The 16,446-nt window shown below is 38.2% G+C and overlaps 1 protein-coding gene across 3 annotated transcripts in view; it reads left to right on the top strand.

Moving 5' to 3' along the window:
• NR3C1 (nuclear receptor subfamily 3 group C member 1) overlaps positions 1–16,446 on the top strand; it is a 75,912-nt gene that overhangs the window by 34,962 nt on the left and 24,504 nt on the right. For all 3 annotated transcript variants that reach the window (XM_064521184.1, XM_064521183.1, XM_026118192.2), the window contains exons 3-4: positions 10,290–10,453; positions 14,629–14,745. In XM_064521184.1, the coding sequence (XP_064377254.1) occupies positions 10,290–10,453; positions 14,629–14,745 (281 nt within the window). The remainder of the gene's footprint in view (positions 1–10,289; positions 10,454–14,628; positions 14,746–16,446) is intronic.

The raw sequence follows: 16,446 nt of genomic DNA, 5'->3' as shown, positions 1-16,446 counted from the left end.
CGTGCGTTACGGCTGGATGCTTCTGCGAGACGGAGATCTTGACAGCTGAGTTTTTAGATGATCCAGAACCATATGTAAAATTCATGTGTAGATCAAATGCAGATTTTGCCATCCAGCCAAGCATCAGGAATTAGGATGGCCCATGATAATTTGATTCCATATTTTAAGTAAAAGATATATTAGGGAAATACATTTTATTACTTTTTTTACTGTCTATTTAAGGAAGCAAGGACGCACAATGACAGTAATAAAAAAAGACCTTTGGAAAAATATGAGTAAACTGATTCATGTAGAAATTAAGGTAAGATTTTTTTGTCTGTTTCACTTGAGTACAGTAATAAATGTAAAAGTTTAGAGCATACAGCTTAATTATCATATTCTGGTCATAAATACTTTAAGGCTGTAGTACATTTGAAATCCCAGGAGCTCCAGCTAAGGTTGCAGCTGCAACATCAATTACCATTTATCCATTCCAAGAAAGCTTTGCCTGTGCCCTTGAAACCTTTACATTTTGGAGAGTATCCAAAAAAAAAAAAAAATCACGTCACTCACTTGCGTTAGTGTTTCTTTTTCACTCCTGTGTGAGCTCTAAAATGGTAGCAGACGCCATTTTAAAGTAAGGCGAGCCGGTGCCTTTGATGCACGTGGCTCTGGAGGGAGCTGCAGTAGTGTGCGACTTCGGCAATTGAAGAAAGCTCCCTGGGGCTCGTTTAAACTCCCGGCATTGGCATATTAATTAAAGAACAATGCTGAGACCATGCCGAGACACCTGTGACAGGCGAGGATTAGCATCCTCAGGTTTTAGCGTGAGTACCACCTGGGAGCGAGGCGAGAGGTGAAGCAGCCCTGTGTCCGTCGGGAACCTGCTCTGCTTAAACACCTTCACTTTCCTTCCTGTGGGCTTGATCAGAGAACCTGTACAAAGTTCCTTCTCCTTATGCTTTATTGGTATTTGCCTATACTTTCAGGGTTTTTTTTTTTTTATTTAATAGAATATAATTTATAAGAAACGAAAGCAGCATCCTCAGAACGGTAGCGTCTGCCGTCTCTTCCTCCCGTTACAAAAACACACACAAGCTCCCTGTGAAGCCTATTCTTAGTAACACTCACTCATCGCCGAAGCTCTACTAAGTACATATACTTAACATTTCTAGCTGTCCGGTGTGGGCAGTCTTGTAAACTAGTGCGTTGTGTTTGTGCGTGCATCGTGTCCCCGTGTCACAGGGCGTGCACGTCGCTTCTCCAGCAGTTGTAGTCGCCGTCGATGCCAGCAGCTGCCATGGCTTGCGCTCCTGATGGCCTTCACTAGAGCTCTGTATGGTGAGACACGTGCTTAACACAGACATGGGAAAAGGTATGATTTCCTATATATTCAAAGTTTATATATACTGGCTTTTTTAATTAAACAAGTATTATTTCTTCATACACTTATGGAGAGCAGAGTTTTGGCTTGCAGTTCAGGCTCTCCGTGAGAAATCTTGGCTGTGCAGAGATCAAAACCTTGCCAGCGTCAAGGAGTTGGGTGGTTCTGTACAGCAGCACTTACAGCAGAGGCATGCATTCTCTTTTAGCTTTATGTATAAATATACGCTTACTATTTGAAAACAAAATACTTCATTGTGGATATATGTATAGTCTTTCCTCGATTTAGACTGAAACCACTTTTTGTTTTGAACTCGGTCTTGATGCTTTGGTTAATGTCCTTGTTATGACATATGAGAGTTGTTGGAAATGTAAGCAAAAAATGTTGACTTAATTTGAGGCAACTTTATACAAAGCAATGAATCATACAGTCTGTTTTAGTTGCGTTAAAGTGAATGGTAAGATGTGTGCTGTTCCATAGACACAGAGGTTAATTATGAGACTTTGCTGCTTTAGGTATGTCTCGTATTTTAAAAATATTTTGTGAATTAGAATCTTAGTACTTTCTTCTTTTAAGTTTGCTATAAAATACATTCTGAGGTAGAGACAACTGATGTAGAGACAACTTCAGGAAGAGCTGTGATTATACCCACCAACCTAACTCTAAAATAACATCTCTGCAATGAGTTTCTCTATTCAGAAATGAAGCAAATTTGGGCATGGTCTCTCTCTTTTACCCATTCTTCATGTTGTTATTATCTTGGTTACCAGTACTGTTATAGGTATGTACACAAAACAAGATCATTAATCCCAAATCTGCTTCCCTGGTTTGTCCATTCATGGTTAAGGTGTTTATCTAGGTGAGTGATAAAGAGGTGGCGTTAATTTTCTTGACTTTCAGAGGGGCTACAGAACAGTAATACTGGATCTTTTTATTTGCAGACTTTCGTTAAATACTGTAATCTGTTTTAGGTATTTAATTTATCGCGGTGTCATTGGGAATGTGTTTGTAATCGAGAACAGTTCTTCTACCATAACAACTCAGTTCTGTTTTTAAATAAAAAGCAGGAAAGATAGCTTAAGTATAGATAGGTTCTGTATAAAAGTTACTTTTTTTTAATTTGATTTGGTTTGGGGATACATACATTTTTTTAATACATTCAGGTAGCCAGTAGGGATGTTTGAGTCAGCATCCTAAGAGGTCATTGACTTTGACATAAATTGCAGTGTATTTGATCTTCATTGACCATATTTGAGCTTTGCGCATACTCGATGTTTACCAGATAAACGAAAAGATACAGACTTGTATGGGTTGAGTTTGTAGACAGTCTGGAAGGAAAACATTAGTTCTTAACAGCTCTTACCAATTTTCAGTCCCTTTCAAACTAAGTGATTGTTTTACAAGAGATGTTGTAATGTGCTTCCCTGGAGTACCGGGGTGTGGATTCTGCCCTGGCTTTGTCACAGAGATCTCTCAAATGACAGTCAAGTCTCTTAAGCCAGACGTTTTAGTGGAGTCTCCCAGAGTGCTTAGGTAAAGGACAGCAGTGGCAGCTTGTTGCTCTGTATGCGATCCCTTCCTTTTTCTCTCTGTGCAAAGTCTGTACAATCTGATGCTGAATAGTACTATGCCATAGTAATTAAGAAATGAAAATTAGCAACAATATGGCATTTTCATATGTGAAATATTAATAAACTCAGCAAAATACATTTTTGAGATTGTTTTCAATTGGCAAATATAATTTATTTTAATATTTTGATAGATATTTATAGTTCTAGTAGAGTCGCCTTACAGTTTTTTTCTACTTGATCTGAAAACTGCTTCCCTGCTTAAGAAGGTATCAAAAAGTACAGTAATCAGCAGTTCTCTAGTTAATAAAGAAATAAACAATTCAAAAAATGTAATTAAGTGGTGTATGCAGCCGAATGTTTACATTGTGCTCATTGATAAAAGTTAAGAATGAGGCCCAGATGGCAGTGACATTGAAAATAGTTTTTCACTGTTATTCTGATACTACTTATATGGATAAATAACCTGCTTTCAAAAATACACTAATTAAATACTGAGGTGGCTTATGCTGGAGAGCCAAGACTTATGGCATATAATATTTTGTGGTCTAGATTTAGCATGGAAGGAATGCAACTCTCATATGTGAAGTGTTACATTAGAAGTAGGAACAAAATGAATAGACTTATTTACAGTACTTGGAACCTAGATAAATTTAGTCGATCTTTGAGCTGTTTTTTTTTCCCACCCTCAATGTATCCTGTCCATTTCTTTCAATGGAATTGGCAATCAGATGCGAGTAAAATTTTCTTAGAGGTTTTCGGGAGCCAGTTGCAGGTGTTCTGTTTTTGTAATTTATAGTAGCACCAGGGAATACCTTCGTTGTCTGAATGTCTAAGAAAATTCTTTATTATGTGTTTCCTCGGAGCTTTTCTTCAGGGTGGGTTTTTAGAAGGTGAAAAATGCTGAGCTGACAGTTTCGACTTTGACTAGCAGCACCATAGATTTCCTGAGATGCTCTTTTTCCTCTTCTGTAGCGTATAGTTGTTTTCCTTATATATACTTCATTTTAAAACGGTTAACCAAGTGGTATTTTTTTTTCTCACTGCACATGTGTAACTTGCTATTGGTGCTAATTTTATTTAGATTTTTTTAAAATAATTTAACTTCTACAGTTGACCACTGCCTTCCATGCTGTCCTGTTTCAGAGATCAGGGCAAGTTTTCAGATTTCACTTTGGCTAAGGGGATTGAAAAAGGGACTAAAAAGAGCTTTGCATTAAAACTGCTGTCTTGTAAACAGCGTGGGAGTTTCGGATGCAGCGGCTTTGGTTCTCACACTACTGTGCTTGCTCGACTGCCAGTTCGGCAGGGCTGGCTGCGCCAGCGCTTTGGCATCACCTTGTTTCTCCCCTTGTTCTCTAAGCCGGAGCGGATTAGATCTTATCGTGATTCAGTATTAAAGGTGATTGAAGTTATAATTCTAAGCTTTCATTCACTAGTAGAGAGTTGTAAGTTGTAGATTGTAAATGACTAATAATTACAGTTGTTGAAGGTTTTTGTCTCTTCATTATCTCGTTGGAGTTTTTTTCATTTAATAACGTAACAGGAATGTAGTATATTTTTAAAGATAGTGTTTATTGATGTTTAACATGGGTAGGAATGTATGTATTCTGTGTTGTATCAGAGAGATTTTATAATCTTCACAGTAAAGACAGAAGAAAGCAGGAAAAGAAAAAAGCAGTTTTTTTTCACGTAGTGCACAACCGACCTGAAGAAAGGTTTCTTCAGAGGAGCAAATAACTTTATCTGTCACATCTTTCTGCTCAAAATTTTATAGTTAATTACAGGGCTGTCAGTGTTACGATCAGCCATATCTGATATCTCGGTTTTAATTCTCCTGCCAGAGGCTTGTTGTTGTTTGTGTTTCTGACTCACTTGGCTGTTTTTCCTGTTCGCGCTGCTCCAGCCGCCGGCTCGGGCTCCAGCCTCCGCGGCTCTGCGGGAGCGGCACGGACGCTGCTCCGCCGGGGCAGGCCGAGTCCGAGTCCGTCCTGTGACGGATAGGCTTTCCCTAAAAAAAGACCGTCCCTGGAAGAGGACCCTGCGAAATAAAAATTCACACCACCACAAACTTTATCACACCCTTCATTATTAAAGCTTGAACCTTGAGCCTAGTTTGAAAGTCTCTGGTAAATGATTAACAACAAAATGGTTTAGTGCAGCAGCTTAACTTCTGCAGAGCTGGTTACTGTAGTTGCATCTCCTTTTCTTTAAGCCTTTCCATTTTCCCTCTATGTTTCCTTGACTAGAAATGGCAAACAAATGCAAATATACAAACAAAATTAGCTAATATATAAATAATTTCAAAAAATACATGTGAATAGAGTTCACTACCTTTTAAATGGCTAATACCTTTCCTTCCAAAATAAAATTAAATTAAAGGTTTTGTGCATTCTGAAAATTTGGAATATGTTTTTTCAGGCTCTTTTGTGCATGTTTATTTTTTCTTTCATTTAGTTAAGGATCCTGGTTTATTAGGTTTTTGTTGACTTTAAAAACCTTTCTGCTAATAGCTAAAAAGTATCTTTTTATTATTAAAGCACTTGGATTGTATTTTCCCCCTTCTTATTCCTTCCTTAATATGTGTTTGCCTGTCTTTTACTACCTCACCCTCATACTGTATAGGTAAAAGATTTATATTAAACCTCAAGCCAGTTTGGTTTAGATACAGAACTATCACATTTTTTTACATATTCACTTTAGCTTATAGTCTGGTATGTGAAATTCTTGCATTTAGTTCTTATGCGCTGTAATCCATATTGTTCTCCATATTTCAGGCAAACAGAATTTTATTTTACACAGCCAGGGAACAGACAGTATCTGGCAGTTTTCCATACAGTTAGTAAATAGTGGCCTTATCTGACATAGCCAAGCTTGAAAAGATATGCCAGGAGCCCAGATTAGATTGCTGGCTACTGCTTTATTAATCAATGTAATAATTTATTTTTAGTTTTGTAAGTCATATCATCTGTTTTCTTTCTCATATTACATTTTCTATGCTACTCATAAAGAAAATGAGCCCTATTAAAAATTAAAGGTGATTGAACAGTTTCAGTAGACTATGTTTTGGCACTACCATAGTTTCTGTGACACTTGATGAATGTTTCCTTAAAAATACTTTTGTCATAAATTTATAAGGTATAAAGAACTTAATTTTTGTATCTAAATTAGCTGTCTTCAAACTATCTTTAGAAAGATGCTTCCCTCTTTTTCTGTTTTTAAACAGTTTAAGGATCAGAAGTTCTCAATTTATATTCCTCACTTAAAATTATAGACTCCCAGCACTGTTGAAAATTTAGCTGTATATTTCAGCATTTAAACTGAGATGTTCTAGTATAAGAAAAGGAGCTACTGGGCCTAAAAACTTTAGAAATAAAGCAAATTAGAGTAGGTTTTGACTGGTCAGTGATTACTGTGGATTACTGTTTTTAATAGTTTCTGGTTTTTGAGGTAAGAAATAATCACCCAGTTTATTAATATAATTTTTTGCTTGTGACACTACAAAGTAGAGAAACAGTTTAATCCCATTTTCCAAATGGATGGGTAAGGTGCAGAAAACCATAATACAAGAAACTAACGTATGTCTCACGTGATAAGGCAGAAAGCTTTGTAGTTGAAGAAATCGTCTAAATTATTTGTCCAGTTAGACAGGAGTGCTGGGAGGGACCGAAGACTCAAATGTGGGTTCCCAAGCCTCCGGCTGGATTGCTTTCTGAAGTGTTAGTGGAAAGCCAGGCCTGCCCCACAGTGTGGTAGAGGAGATAGGATGTTGACATTGCCTGTGTTATTTTTAAGGCGGTGCTACACTTACAGGATTATAAGCAAAAGACTCTTTGTTGGGAGTCTTAGTAAAGTATAGTTTTATCTTTTCCGTATGCTTAAGGTGATCTCTGGTATTTATGCCCGTTCTGTAAGCAAACAGCAGCCAGCGTCAGCAGCATCTGGCCTGTGCTTCTCATGAACGTCTTTGTAAAAGCTTCTTCACTATCGCTTTATGAAGTTTCAAACCTGAAAGTGAGGTTAGTCGTTGAAGTGACAGAGCGTGTGAAACCAGTTTAAGTGCAGGGTGCTTCTGCCTGCGCGTTCTTGCAGGAGGAAATTTTACACCTTAGCAACATTATTCACAAAACATACGTATAAAGAATTTCATTTAAGTTGCAAAGTGAAGCACTGAAAAGTTTAGCGTGCAGCCATAATTAGGCCTAGTCTTGGCCTGCATTATGATACAGCCTTTCCTTGTATTGGCCACCTACCATTTTGTGCAGACCTCTGCTTCGTGGAATGCAGAGTGTGGCTTGGGCTCGACTAGGAAGCAGCCAGTGAGTATTTTGTTGTTTGTAATTAATTGTATGGCCAAAATCCTCATGTGCTTCACATCATATAAATTGCATTCTGCAGAGAGATGGGCTCTTTCTGATGCTTAGTGCTATATTGAGCATTTCAGACTTCAATTTTTATCTGACACACAAAGATACCAAACTCAGGTGAATTTGTTCAGTAATTTTGGAATCCCTACTTTGAAATACCTGAAACTTGATTTCTTATAATATTGAGTCTTACCCTGATCAGAGATACACAAGCTGCAGCCCACACATGGCCAATTATTGGAGGCAATTTGAGATTATGTAGTAGGCTGCAGTTCTGAATGAATCGTGCGGGCAGTTTTAGCAGCCTGCTCTGTATTTCCTGAGGCAGTCCAAAGGAGCACAGAGACTTAGCTTTATGAATACAAAGTAAAGCTGAGACTTGCTGTGAGCAGCAGGCCGGCCTACTACATGCAATACACATATCATCTGTTTTGAAAATGCACACTAACCCAGACATGTGGCGGGCAGAGCTGCAGAATGCAGGGTCTGTTTGACCAGAGGAGCTGAGCATCAGTCATCTTGCGTGTGGTGTGCTCAGAGCACAGCTCCATTGCCTTCTGCTTATAATGTGCATTTCTTCAAATCATATGTCACATCTCAAATTCTGCATTAAAAAGACACACCATTTGCTTGTTTCCAGAAAGTTTGGTTGATTTTGATCAAATACCATCACACAGAGCTTTGTCGTGGAGGCAAGAATAGGTTTGTGTTCTCAGCTGCCCTAACCATGAGGTTTCCTTTCCTGCAAACCCAGAACCATTAGCTTCTGTCTGCTAATTCCTCCACTGGAGGAGACAGCACTGTACAAAAAGTAGCTTCGTTACATTACGTTATTCCTTCCCAGAACACCTCTGTACTGAAGAAAGCAGACATGCTTTGTAAAAATTGATGAGCATGTAATTAAAGATGCATGTATGTGAGGACACCAAATAAAGGTAACTGGGACGAATTACCTTATGCACTTACTTAGATGTTGAGTGCTCGATTGTGCAGCCTGAACATTGTTTTTCTGTAGTTTCATGTGCATAATTTTTTACTCTTTAAAAGAAGGAAAAATAATTAGAGAAAACAGAAAATCCATCATGTGGATCACAGACATGATTAGAATCATTAAATGACTGCCACTTCAGTTGACAGAGTAGCTAGCGATGGTGCTGATGGTTGTCAGCCTCTTTGTAGAGGCACACAGTGGAGGAAATGCTACTGTATTTCACGGTTATTTTCTGAGGGCAAAGGAGTGACATGACAGATTTCAGTTCTTTTTCATCTTTTGGAAAGAACTGTTCTTTCTTCGATGGGCTTTTTTCTTCCCCTTTTCCTCAAGGTTTACTCATTCCACCTCATTCTCACTGCACGCCCTTCCTATTGAAGCCTTCGCTCCACTCCTCCTTCCAGTCTTCTCATTTGGCCTAATTTCTGTTCTTCAGTCTTCTTATCACAGCCCTTCTTCCAGCATGGTCTAGCCTCTTGTGCTGCTATCTTCTTGTCCATGTTTTCCTTTTATTGCTCTGCCTTCTTTGCTCTATCTTAGATCCTGATCACCTTCACCCCCAGTTCATCTCAGCCTCTGTTTTTTGGGGTTTTTTTTATGCATGTATCTGAGGCCTCTGTGTGCCTATACTGGCTAACTCTTTTTTTCTCTAGCTTTAGTAACTTTCACTTTTCTCTGTCCCATATTCATCAAAGTATGGACTTTGTTGAAACATTTCTTTCTTCTGATTTGACTTTTTTCCCCCTTGGTATTTGAATTGTAGGATTCCTGCTCCTTGCATCTGCTTTTATCATCTAACTCCTTCCTGAGTTTGAGCAAACATTGCAGAGAAAGTTCCCGGACTCTCTGAAACACTGGACTGGATATTTCTCGTTGCTCTGTGGGGATGGGACATTCAGAGGGGATCTGCTCAAAGCTACGGCCTTCGAAATGCTGGAGCATTCTGATTTGGGCTGGAAGTAGAGTTTTTGTGAATGTTTGAGAACTATGATTATTTTTTTTTAAATACATGATCAAGTCTGGTCAGATTTTCTTGAGAGAGAAGGTAATTTTTAATGCAAAAGCCAGCCCCCACTGAAATTTTAAGTCCACATCAGGAAACATGAATGCTCTGGAGCATTTCCCTGTAAAGGCTTCAAAGGTTTTAAAAAGTGTTATTTTCTAGCCTCATCTGGAAAGCAGCTGGAACCCTTTTGGACAAAATTTTCTGTGAAAAATACTTAAGCATACAGTATAGAAATTTCATTTAAATGGTTTAAATTTTGTAAAAGTAAACTCAACAAGGAGGTGCTGAGGCCTTAAATAGGTAATGCATCAGGTGTGTGTGGATCGTTCGCGTGTGCTGGGTACGTTTAGCTGTGAACTCGGTCGGAACCATCGCTGGTTCTGCCCTTATGGCTGGGAGCAGCTTGGAGGTACAATGGGTTCTGTTTGTTGTTCTAACAGTAAAAATAGTTAAAAAACTAACTCTTCATTTGTAGATGGCATATATGTTTACATAGGAAAAACAGATCCTGAGATTAGGAATATTTTTTTCTGAAATGCTGAGGGAAATGATTGTTTATTAATATAAATGTATATGTAACTTAATTTGCACAGCTTCTTGCGTAGAAGTGTCTCAGCAGAACTCCATATGGTGATGGTGGAGAGGAAGCTCCCGCAGGACTTACTGTCCATTCCCCGCAGTCCGCAGTGATGCACACAGTGCGGAACGAGTGAGAGTGGGTTGAAGAGGTTAGGGTAATGGCGCAGGACACGTGGCTTCAGGGACGTGCAAGAGAAGTCATCCTGACCACGTCAAACAGGTGGTGAAAAATCCATGCAGCTTTATTATGCATTACAAAACACATTGTTTAACAACTTCAAAGTCTGGTGAACTTAAGTGTGCAGAGCTTTAAGTATTTCAGGATAAGGGCAATCAGTTTTTTGCAGTGATGGATAATATGTTTGACACTATTCCATAGATTTTAATTAAAAGTATCTTTATGCTATTTTTTTAGCCCTGGAATGAGATCAGATGTAAGTTCTTCTCCATCCACAACCTCAGCAACGACGGGACCACCTCCCAAGCTTTGTCTGGTTTGCTCTGATGAGGCTTCTGGGTGCCATTATGGTGTTCTTACTTGTGGCAGCTGCAAAGTGTTCTTCAAAAGAGCTGTGGAAGGTAAGATATGTTTTGAGGAATTTGCTATTTAAAAACATAAAATCCACGTATGTAAAAATAATTTGGTTTTGAGCAGTCTAATAACTTCACTAGAATCCATGTTATTTGTAGAATCCTACTGGAAAACCCCAAGCATTATAAACTGTTCTTTTCATAGTAAGATAACATTGATAATGGTGTGATTTTCTGAAGCATAGATTGCATTTACATTTATAAAATGCTCCCATTCACTCACAGTGTAAAAGGATGTATTGTTATCGTGGCTTTTTGTTTCTTTTCTTTTCTTTGACTGCGTTGTTTTTGTTTATTTGTCCTATTTATATATGGTTATGTGCCTGTGTGACAGGACTCATGAAGTTTGTCATTTTTAATTTTAATGTTAGCTGGTTTTTGTATAATACTGTACAGGAAACCTGACAAATCTCTCATATACGTAATCATGGTAGTTGTACATAAGGTTTTTGCTGTAAGCAGTATTGATTATATTACATAAATGTCCATGTGTGATATACTAGGGGTAACAGAAATATGTATGTGGTTTTGGACCATTGAGATTTCTCTCTAATAATAGGAAGAAAATCATTCTAGAAAATAGAAATGTTGGAAAGCTAAATTGAACCCTGTCCGGTGTATAGCAGACTAAGTAATGTATGATTTGGGAGCTGCATAAGTAGCCATTATGCAATGAACTAGGTTGTACCCCAGTGCCTGACTCCTCTTCAAACCAGAGATGCAGACAAATTGTGAAAGACATTCTCGGTGTCTCTCAAAGGACAGCGATTCCTGAACTGTAAAATTATGTCATCATCAGTTACAAAAATCTCCTACAAGGTTTCTTGTCTCGTGCCCTTTTGATGCAGTAGTTAATAGATATTTTGAAGAGAATCAGACTATTTTTTGCAACCATTTTTGCAATTTGGATTTCACATGAGGAAAGGGAAGCTGTGTTTGACAAAGATGTATCAGGATTCAGTGCTTCAGAAGAAGCACTTCCTCCAAGTTCCCAGCTTTCTCAATGATGCAATAGGAAACTTTATGGAATTCCAGGGTTTCTCAGAGGGATGAGAGAAGTTAAGTTTGTTTCTGCTAGACACAGCAAAAAAGGATGTCAGTTCTGTGGCAAGATGAAGCTGTTTCTGAAGTGTAACAAGAGACAATACTAGCTCAAATGCAAAGCACTGAGCTGTCTTTGCAATTTCTGAGCTGCTTTGGCTAGCTGTGTGCCTCCCAACTGGTCCCATCTGGAGTTGTGCTCCCATTTTGAGCCAGGCTCTTTGTTTGGAGCCAATGATTATCTGCAACTTGGATTAAAATAACGTCACTGGATGTCCCCTGAAAGAAGTATTATGTAGGAGCTGAATGTATATCATAGTGACAGTTTTGTCCTTCTCAAGCTTAAAAAAAAAGGGAAGTATTGATACATTAAAAAAAAAAAATCTGTCCAGTAATTTCTTTTGATCAGTGACACAACCTTGCCACATATTGCTCCACAGGGTATCTCAACCTCAGTTCATGTGATTAAATACCATGAGTGTTTTCAAGAGCTCTTTCAGGATCAGTTCATTTTAAGATGGACTTAAGAAATAAATAATTCACTTTTGTCTCTTAATAGACATTTTTCTTATTTGGAATATATATATTTGTTCTCTAATATCCTTTGTTTTAATATCTGCTAGGCATCCATTAGTGTACAGATCCACCAAACTGCATGTTGGTTATGCAGCCTTTAGCCCAGAAGTCTTTTTTGTGCCTTTTTCTATACGCATATACACTGTGACAAAAACAGGATACTGGAACTATTAGTATCTTGAAAATTAGTATAAAGTATATTTCTTTCAGTAAAGAGCAGAGCTAGAGGAAAAGAGAAGGGATAGAGATGGACCAGCAACTGTATATTTAGGTACAGTTCTTCATGCAAACCGGGGTCCTGTCTTGAGGAGCCCAGCACAGCCAGAGCTATCTGGTTCTTATTTTCACAGTGCTTCAGAACCTGGAGCCCTCACGATCCGTTTTCTCCTGTACCAGGATCAACCCTTTTCACCTCCCAACATGTTACCCACACCCTTCTGCCAGATCTTCATCACTTTTCCCCACCTCCTTTTCTTCACCTTGCTCCAGATCCTCACACCTTCTCTGTACTTCGATCCCTCCAACACCTCTGCCTCCTATTGTGCTCCAGATTGTGCTGCTTCTTCAGCCTAATTGTCTGTGTAGCACTGTTGCTCCAAATCCTTTCTGCACCATTTCTAGCCTTTTTATGAGCCAGTTCGCTCTAAGGATTGGTTAGTGGACTGGCTGGCCAGCCAGGACAAGTGTGCTTGCTGTTCTGTTTGGATGCTGGTACTGCCAGGAGGTTATACGCTGGTTTTGGGACACCAGGTAGGCCGGGTGCCCCTCAGCAGACATTGACCCTAAGTGCTATACGACAGGTTACATATTACGCAAACTTGGTCAGAACAACCTTTCACTGCTCCCATTCTGTTCCAGAGTCTTGCATTCTTCATATTTTCATAGCACTCAGAGCTCAAGCCACATACTTGTGCTCTGGATTGTAAGATGTACAGCAAGGTTTTCCTCTGGGCTCTCAGTACACTGCTCACATATGCAGTAAATTGTCTTGGAAGCATCTCAGTTTGCTCACTACCAATTTTTACCACCATATTATTTGTTAGGTATCTTGCTCTGTTTTTTAAGCAGCAGATATAACTGCGAAGCATTCTTCTGTGCAACTGGAGTGTCTTCTGGGCAATGTTCAGATGAGGTGAAGCAGAATGTGGAATCAGCTTCCCTTTTTTCACAAGATTTTGATGTGGCAAGAAAGCTTAAATGTAATGTAATACAAAGAGATAATGTAGCCTTCACCAAAAGAAGGCAAGAATGGCTAAGTAGTAAATGTAAGAAGCCAAGCAGTATTTTCATGAGGATGAAGCTCTTTGTTGGAAAAAAAGGGACAGCTCAGAAAAATCTACTGCTGAAGCATCCTTATTTACAGTATTTACTATACCATGATCTGAGTAAAACATCTTTGTGAAATGGGAAATTATACTGCCTGCTCTGTTGCAGTGATTACAAATATTTATCTGTTTGTTTCATGTGTGTTTACGAATACATTTGCTTTATATGTGTTAATATACTAATAATGGTAAACAGAACAATGATTCATGGGTCTGTTTACTAATTTATCTTAGAATACAAAGATTATAGAAGGCTCAGTAAGACTCCTTCTTCTTTAAATGAAAAGGCTTTGGGGGTTCATTTAGGAAAATGCTCAGGGCTTCCTTGGAATATCAAGAAACTTGAAGCACTTCCCTGGAAAGCAGCTTGACTAAAGCCATAGTAATGGACTTTGCATACCCATAATCTTCACAGCTGGTTTGAAACAAATTCCATAATCAAGCTCTTTTTCTGCGAGAAGATTCTTAGGACAGCAGTTGGGTTCTCTTGTTAGTAACTCAGTACTTGGAAAATGAATTTGTTTCTCTCACTATAAGACTATCAGGACTTTGAAATACAGTGTAAAAAAGCCTAGGTATCAGCTTTATCCCCACCAAAGGTGTGAAAACACCTGTTTTTTGATCCCTAGCTGGGAAAAGGATGTCTTTTAATAAGATCTTTTTCTACAGGAAGTTATCTTTGGACAACTGTTCATACAATTCAGATAATTAAGAATCAACAGCATACTTGTCTAGTGTTGCCCTACTCTTAAGAGCTAAGAAATTCAGTTATTTTTAGTTCTGTTTGCCATATTTCTATGCTGAACTCTGTTCTGAATCTGTGAATCCATAAAAATGCCAGCGAATTTAAGTTTGTCCACTTCAGCCTCTAAAACCAATGAGGAGCTTTCTTGACTGTTAAAATTTTTAAAGGTCTGTCTATATATCTGTAGAAACTTTGAAACTAATACTTCTAAAATGTGTTTATGAGTTTATTTACATCTCTTGTGAAAGCATTTAGAGGATACCCCTTAGAGCATAGCTTTGAGAAATTAAGAGAAAAATAGTTTGAAAAATAGAATTTGCTCGTTGACAAGTAGCAAAAAAGATTTCTTCCTATATTTATTGGCTTAAGTGTGTAAATAAAAGAACTGTGTTGGGTGTTTAGAATTAGGAAATCATATGGGTACTGACTACTAACTGTAGGGCTTCTGGTTATTTTGTTTGTTTTTATGAACACAGGGCAGCACAATTATCTGTGTGCTGGAAGAAACGATTGCATTATTGACAAAATTCGGAGGAAAAACTGTCCAGCGTGCCGCTACCGGAAATGTCTTCAAGCTGGCATGAACCTAGAAGGTAACTTTAAAATATTTAAATTCCTTTCTTTCTTTCGAGTAGTGTACAATGAAGGTCGGGCTGCTTATGAAGCTAAACCAAGCATTTGAGCAGCATTTCAATGCATTAGAAGTACATATCACATTCTACACTATGTATAAGACTGTTCTTTTAATCTAGGTTTCTCCTATACTTTCATCTCCTTATTCAATAGCCCTGTCTTTCAATATGTTCAGTGTAAGTGAGTCATCCACAAAAAACAGGACTATTTCTTATTCCTGTCAGCACATATCCATATCTTGTTTTCTTTTTCACTGAATCTGAGACAGCAGAACTCTAACAAAAGTCTAGTAAGGAAATACTGTGCATGCCCATTTTTAGGAAAGTGACTTGAAGCTGCAAAACACAAAGGGAGAAGCCCAGGGACATGGATCTAGAATTGGACTGGGACCTATATTTCAAACCAAAGAAAAGGAGAGTCTTTTTATTCAGGCTGTGAATGCTTGTCTTTAAGCATCTGTCAGAATCTCTCTAGTAAACATAGTAAATAAATGTAAATATGCTATGTATTTATTCTCTGCTAAATCCTGGGTGGCTAATGAGAAACTGAAGACCACATCAACTAGAGATTTAGCAGCAGTTGTAAAATTGCTTAAAACATTTTCCCTGGTGTAAGATGCATTTTATGCTTGATATTTTTTCCTGAGTTGTAGCAATTAATACAGTACTTCCTAGCATAGTTATCTTGGTGATACCTGTACAATCAAAATTGTCGGATAAAATTAAAATGTCAAAAATGTATTTGTCAGATGCAAATATAAACAGCTTTTATTTCAGCGAAAACAAGGTTCTTTGGTAAAAAGTAAGTGCAAAGTTATGTTAAAGAGAGAATGCTCACATAAGAGTCTATGTTAGCACATTCTTTCTTCCTCTTTTCTGCTTTAACTTCTCTCAGGCTGATGAATCATCAGTTTTCTGCCCTTCAGGTGGTTCTTCATGCCCCTTTCTTCACAGCAGAAGGGGGAAAAAAAGCAACAGTCTGATATGCTTCCCCTCGTATCACATGCTTACAAATAAATCCCATACTTTGGACTAGAGATTTGTGGGGGTGGCTTGGCTTGTTTACATATTATTTGTGATCTGTATGCAGGAAAAAAGGGTATGTGTCTTAACAGACAAAATCTACACCAGTGTATTCAAAAAGAAGTGCTAAAAGTAAGTGAGGTTGTGAATGAGTGTCTCACTGGAGCTAGATATAGCTTCCTGGGCACTCCCAGCGGGTGAACCTTGCACTTTAAAGATAATAGCAGGGTAGTCCACTTACCTAGTCTTGGTATCCAAGGTAGGAACACGTATTCCCTACTGGGGTTGCTATGGCCAGTAAAGCCTAGAGAAAGTATAGAGTAATGCAGGAAGGCACAATTTTCATTTCAAGGTGGAAAATAATACATTTTGTTATAAGACTTTTTTTCTAATTTTTTTCTTCATAGTTGTTTAAAAAATATAGGTATTGAAGTACTTCAAATGTGTAAATTAATCTACATGAGTAAAGCATCTTATATGTATGTTACTTAATATTAAGCCTTTCCATTCCTGTATGAGTGTATGTGAGCTCTTTTTAAAGTAGACTCCAATATAGCTAACCTCAGAAAGGCTCTAGGACATGTTGCGTGAGTTGCCTTTCTGCACCAAAGAAAATGAAAATTGAATGGTGTCTCAGAC

Source organism: Dromaius novaehollandiae, chromosome 15 (genome assembly GCF_036370855.1).
Source record: "Dromaius novaehollandiae isolate bDroNov1 chromosome 15, bDroNov1.hap1, whole genome shotgun sequence".
NCBI lineage: Eukaryota > Metazoa > Chordata > Aves > Casuariiformes > Dromaiidae > Dromaius > Dromaius novaehollandiae.
Note: the sequence above shows the minus strand (reverse complement) of the source record. Positions and strands in the feature narration are given on the sequence as shown.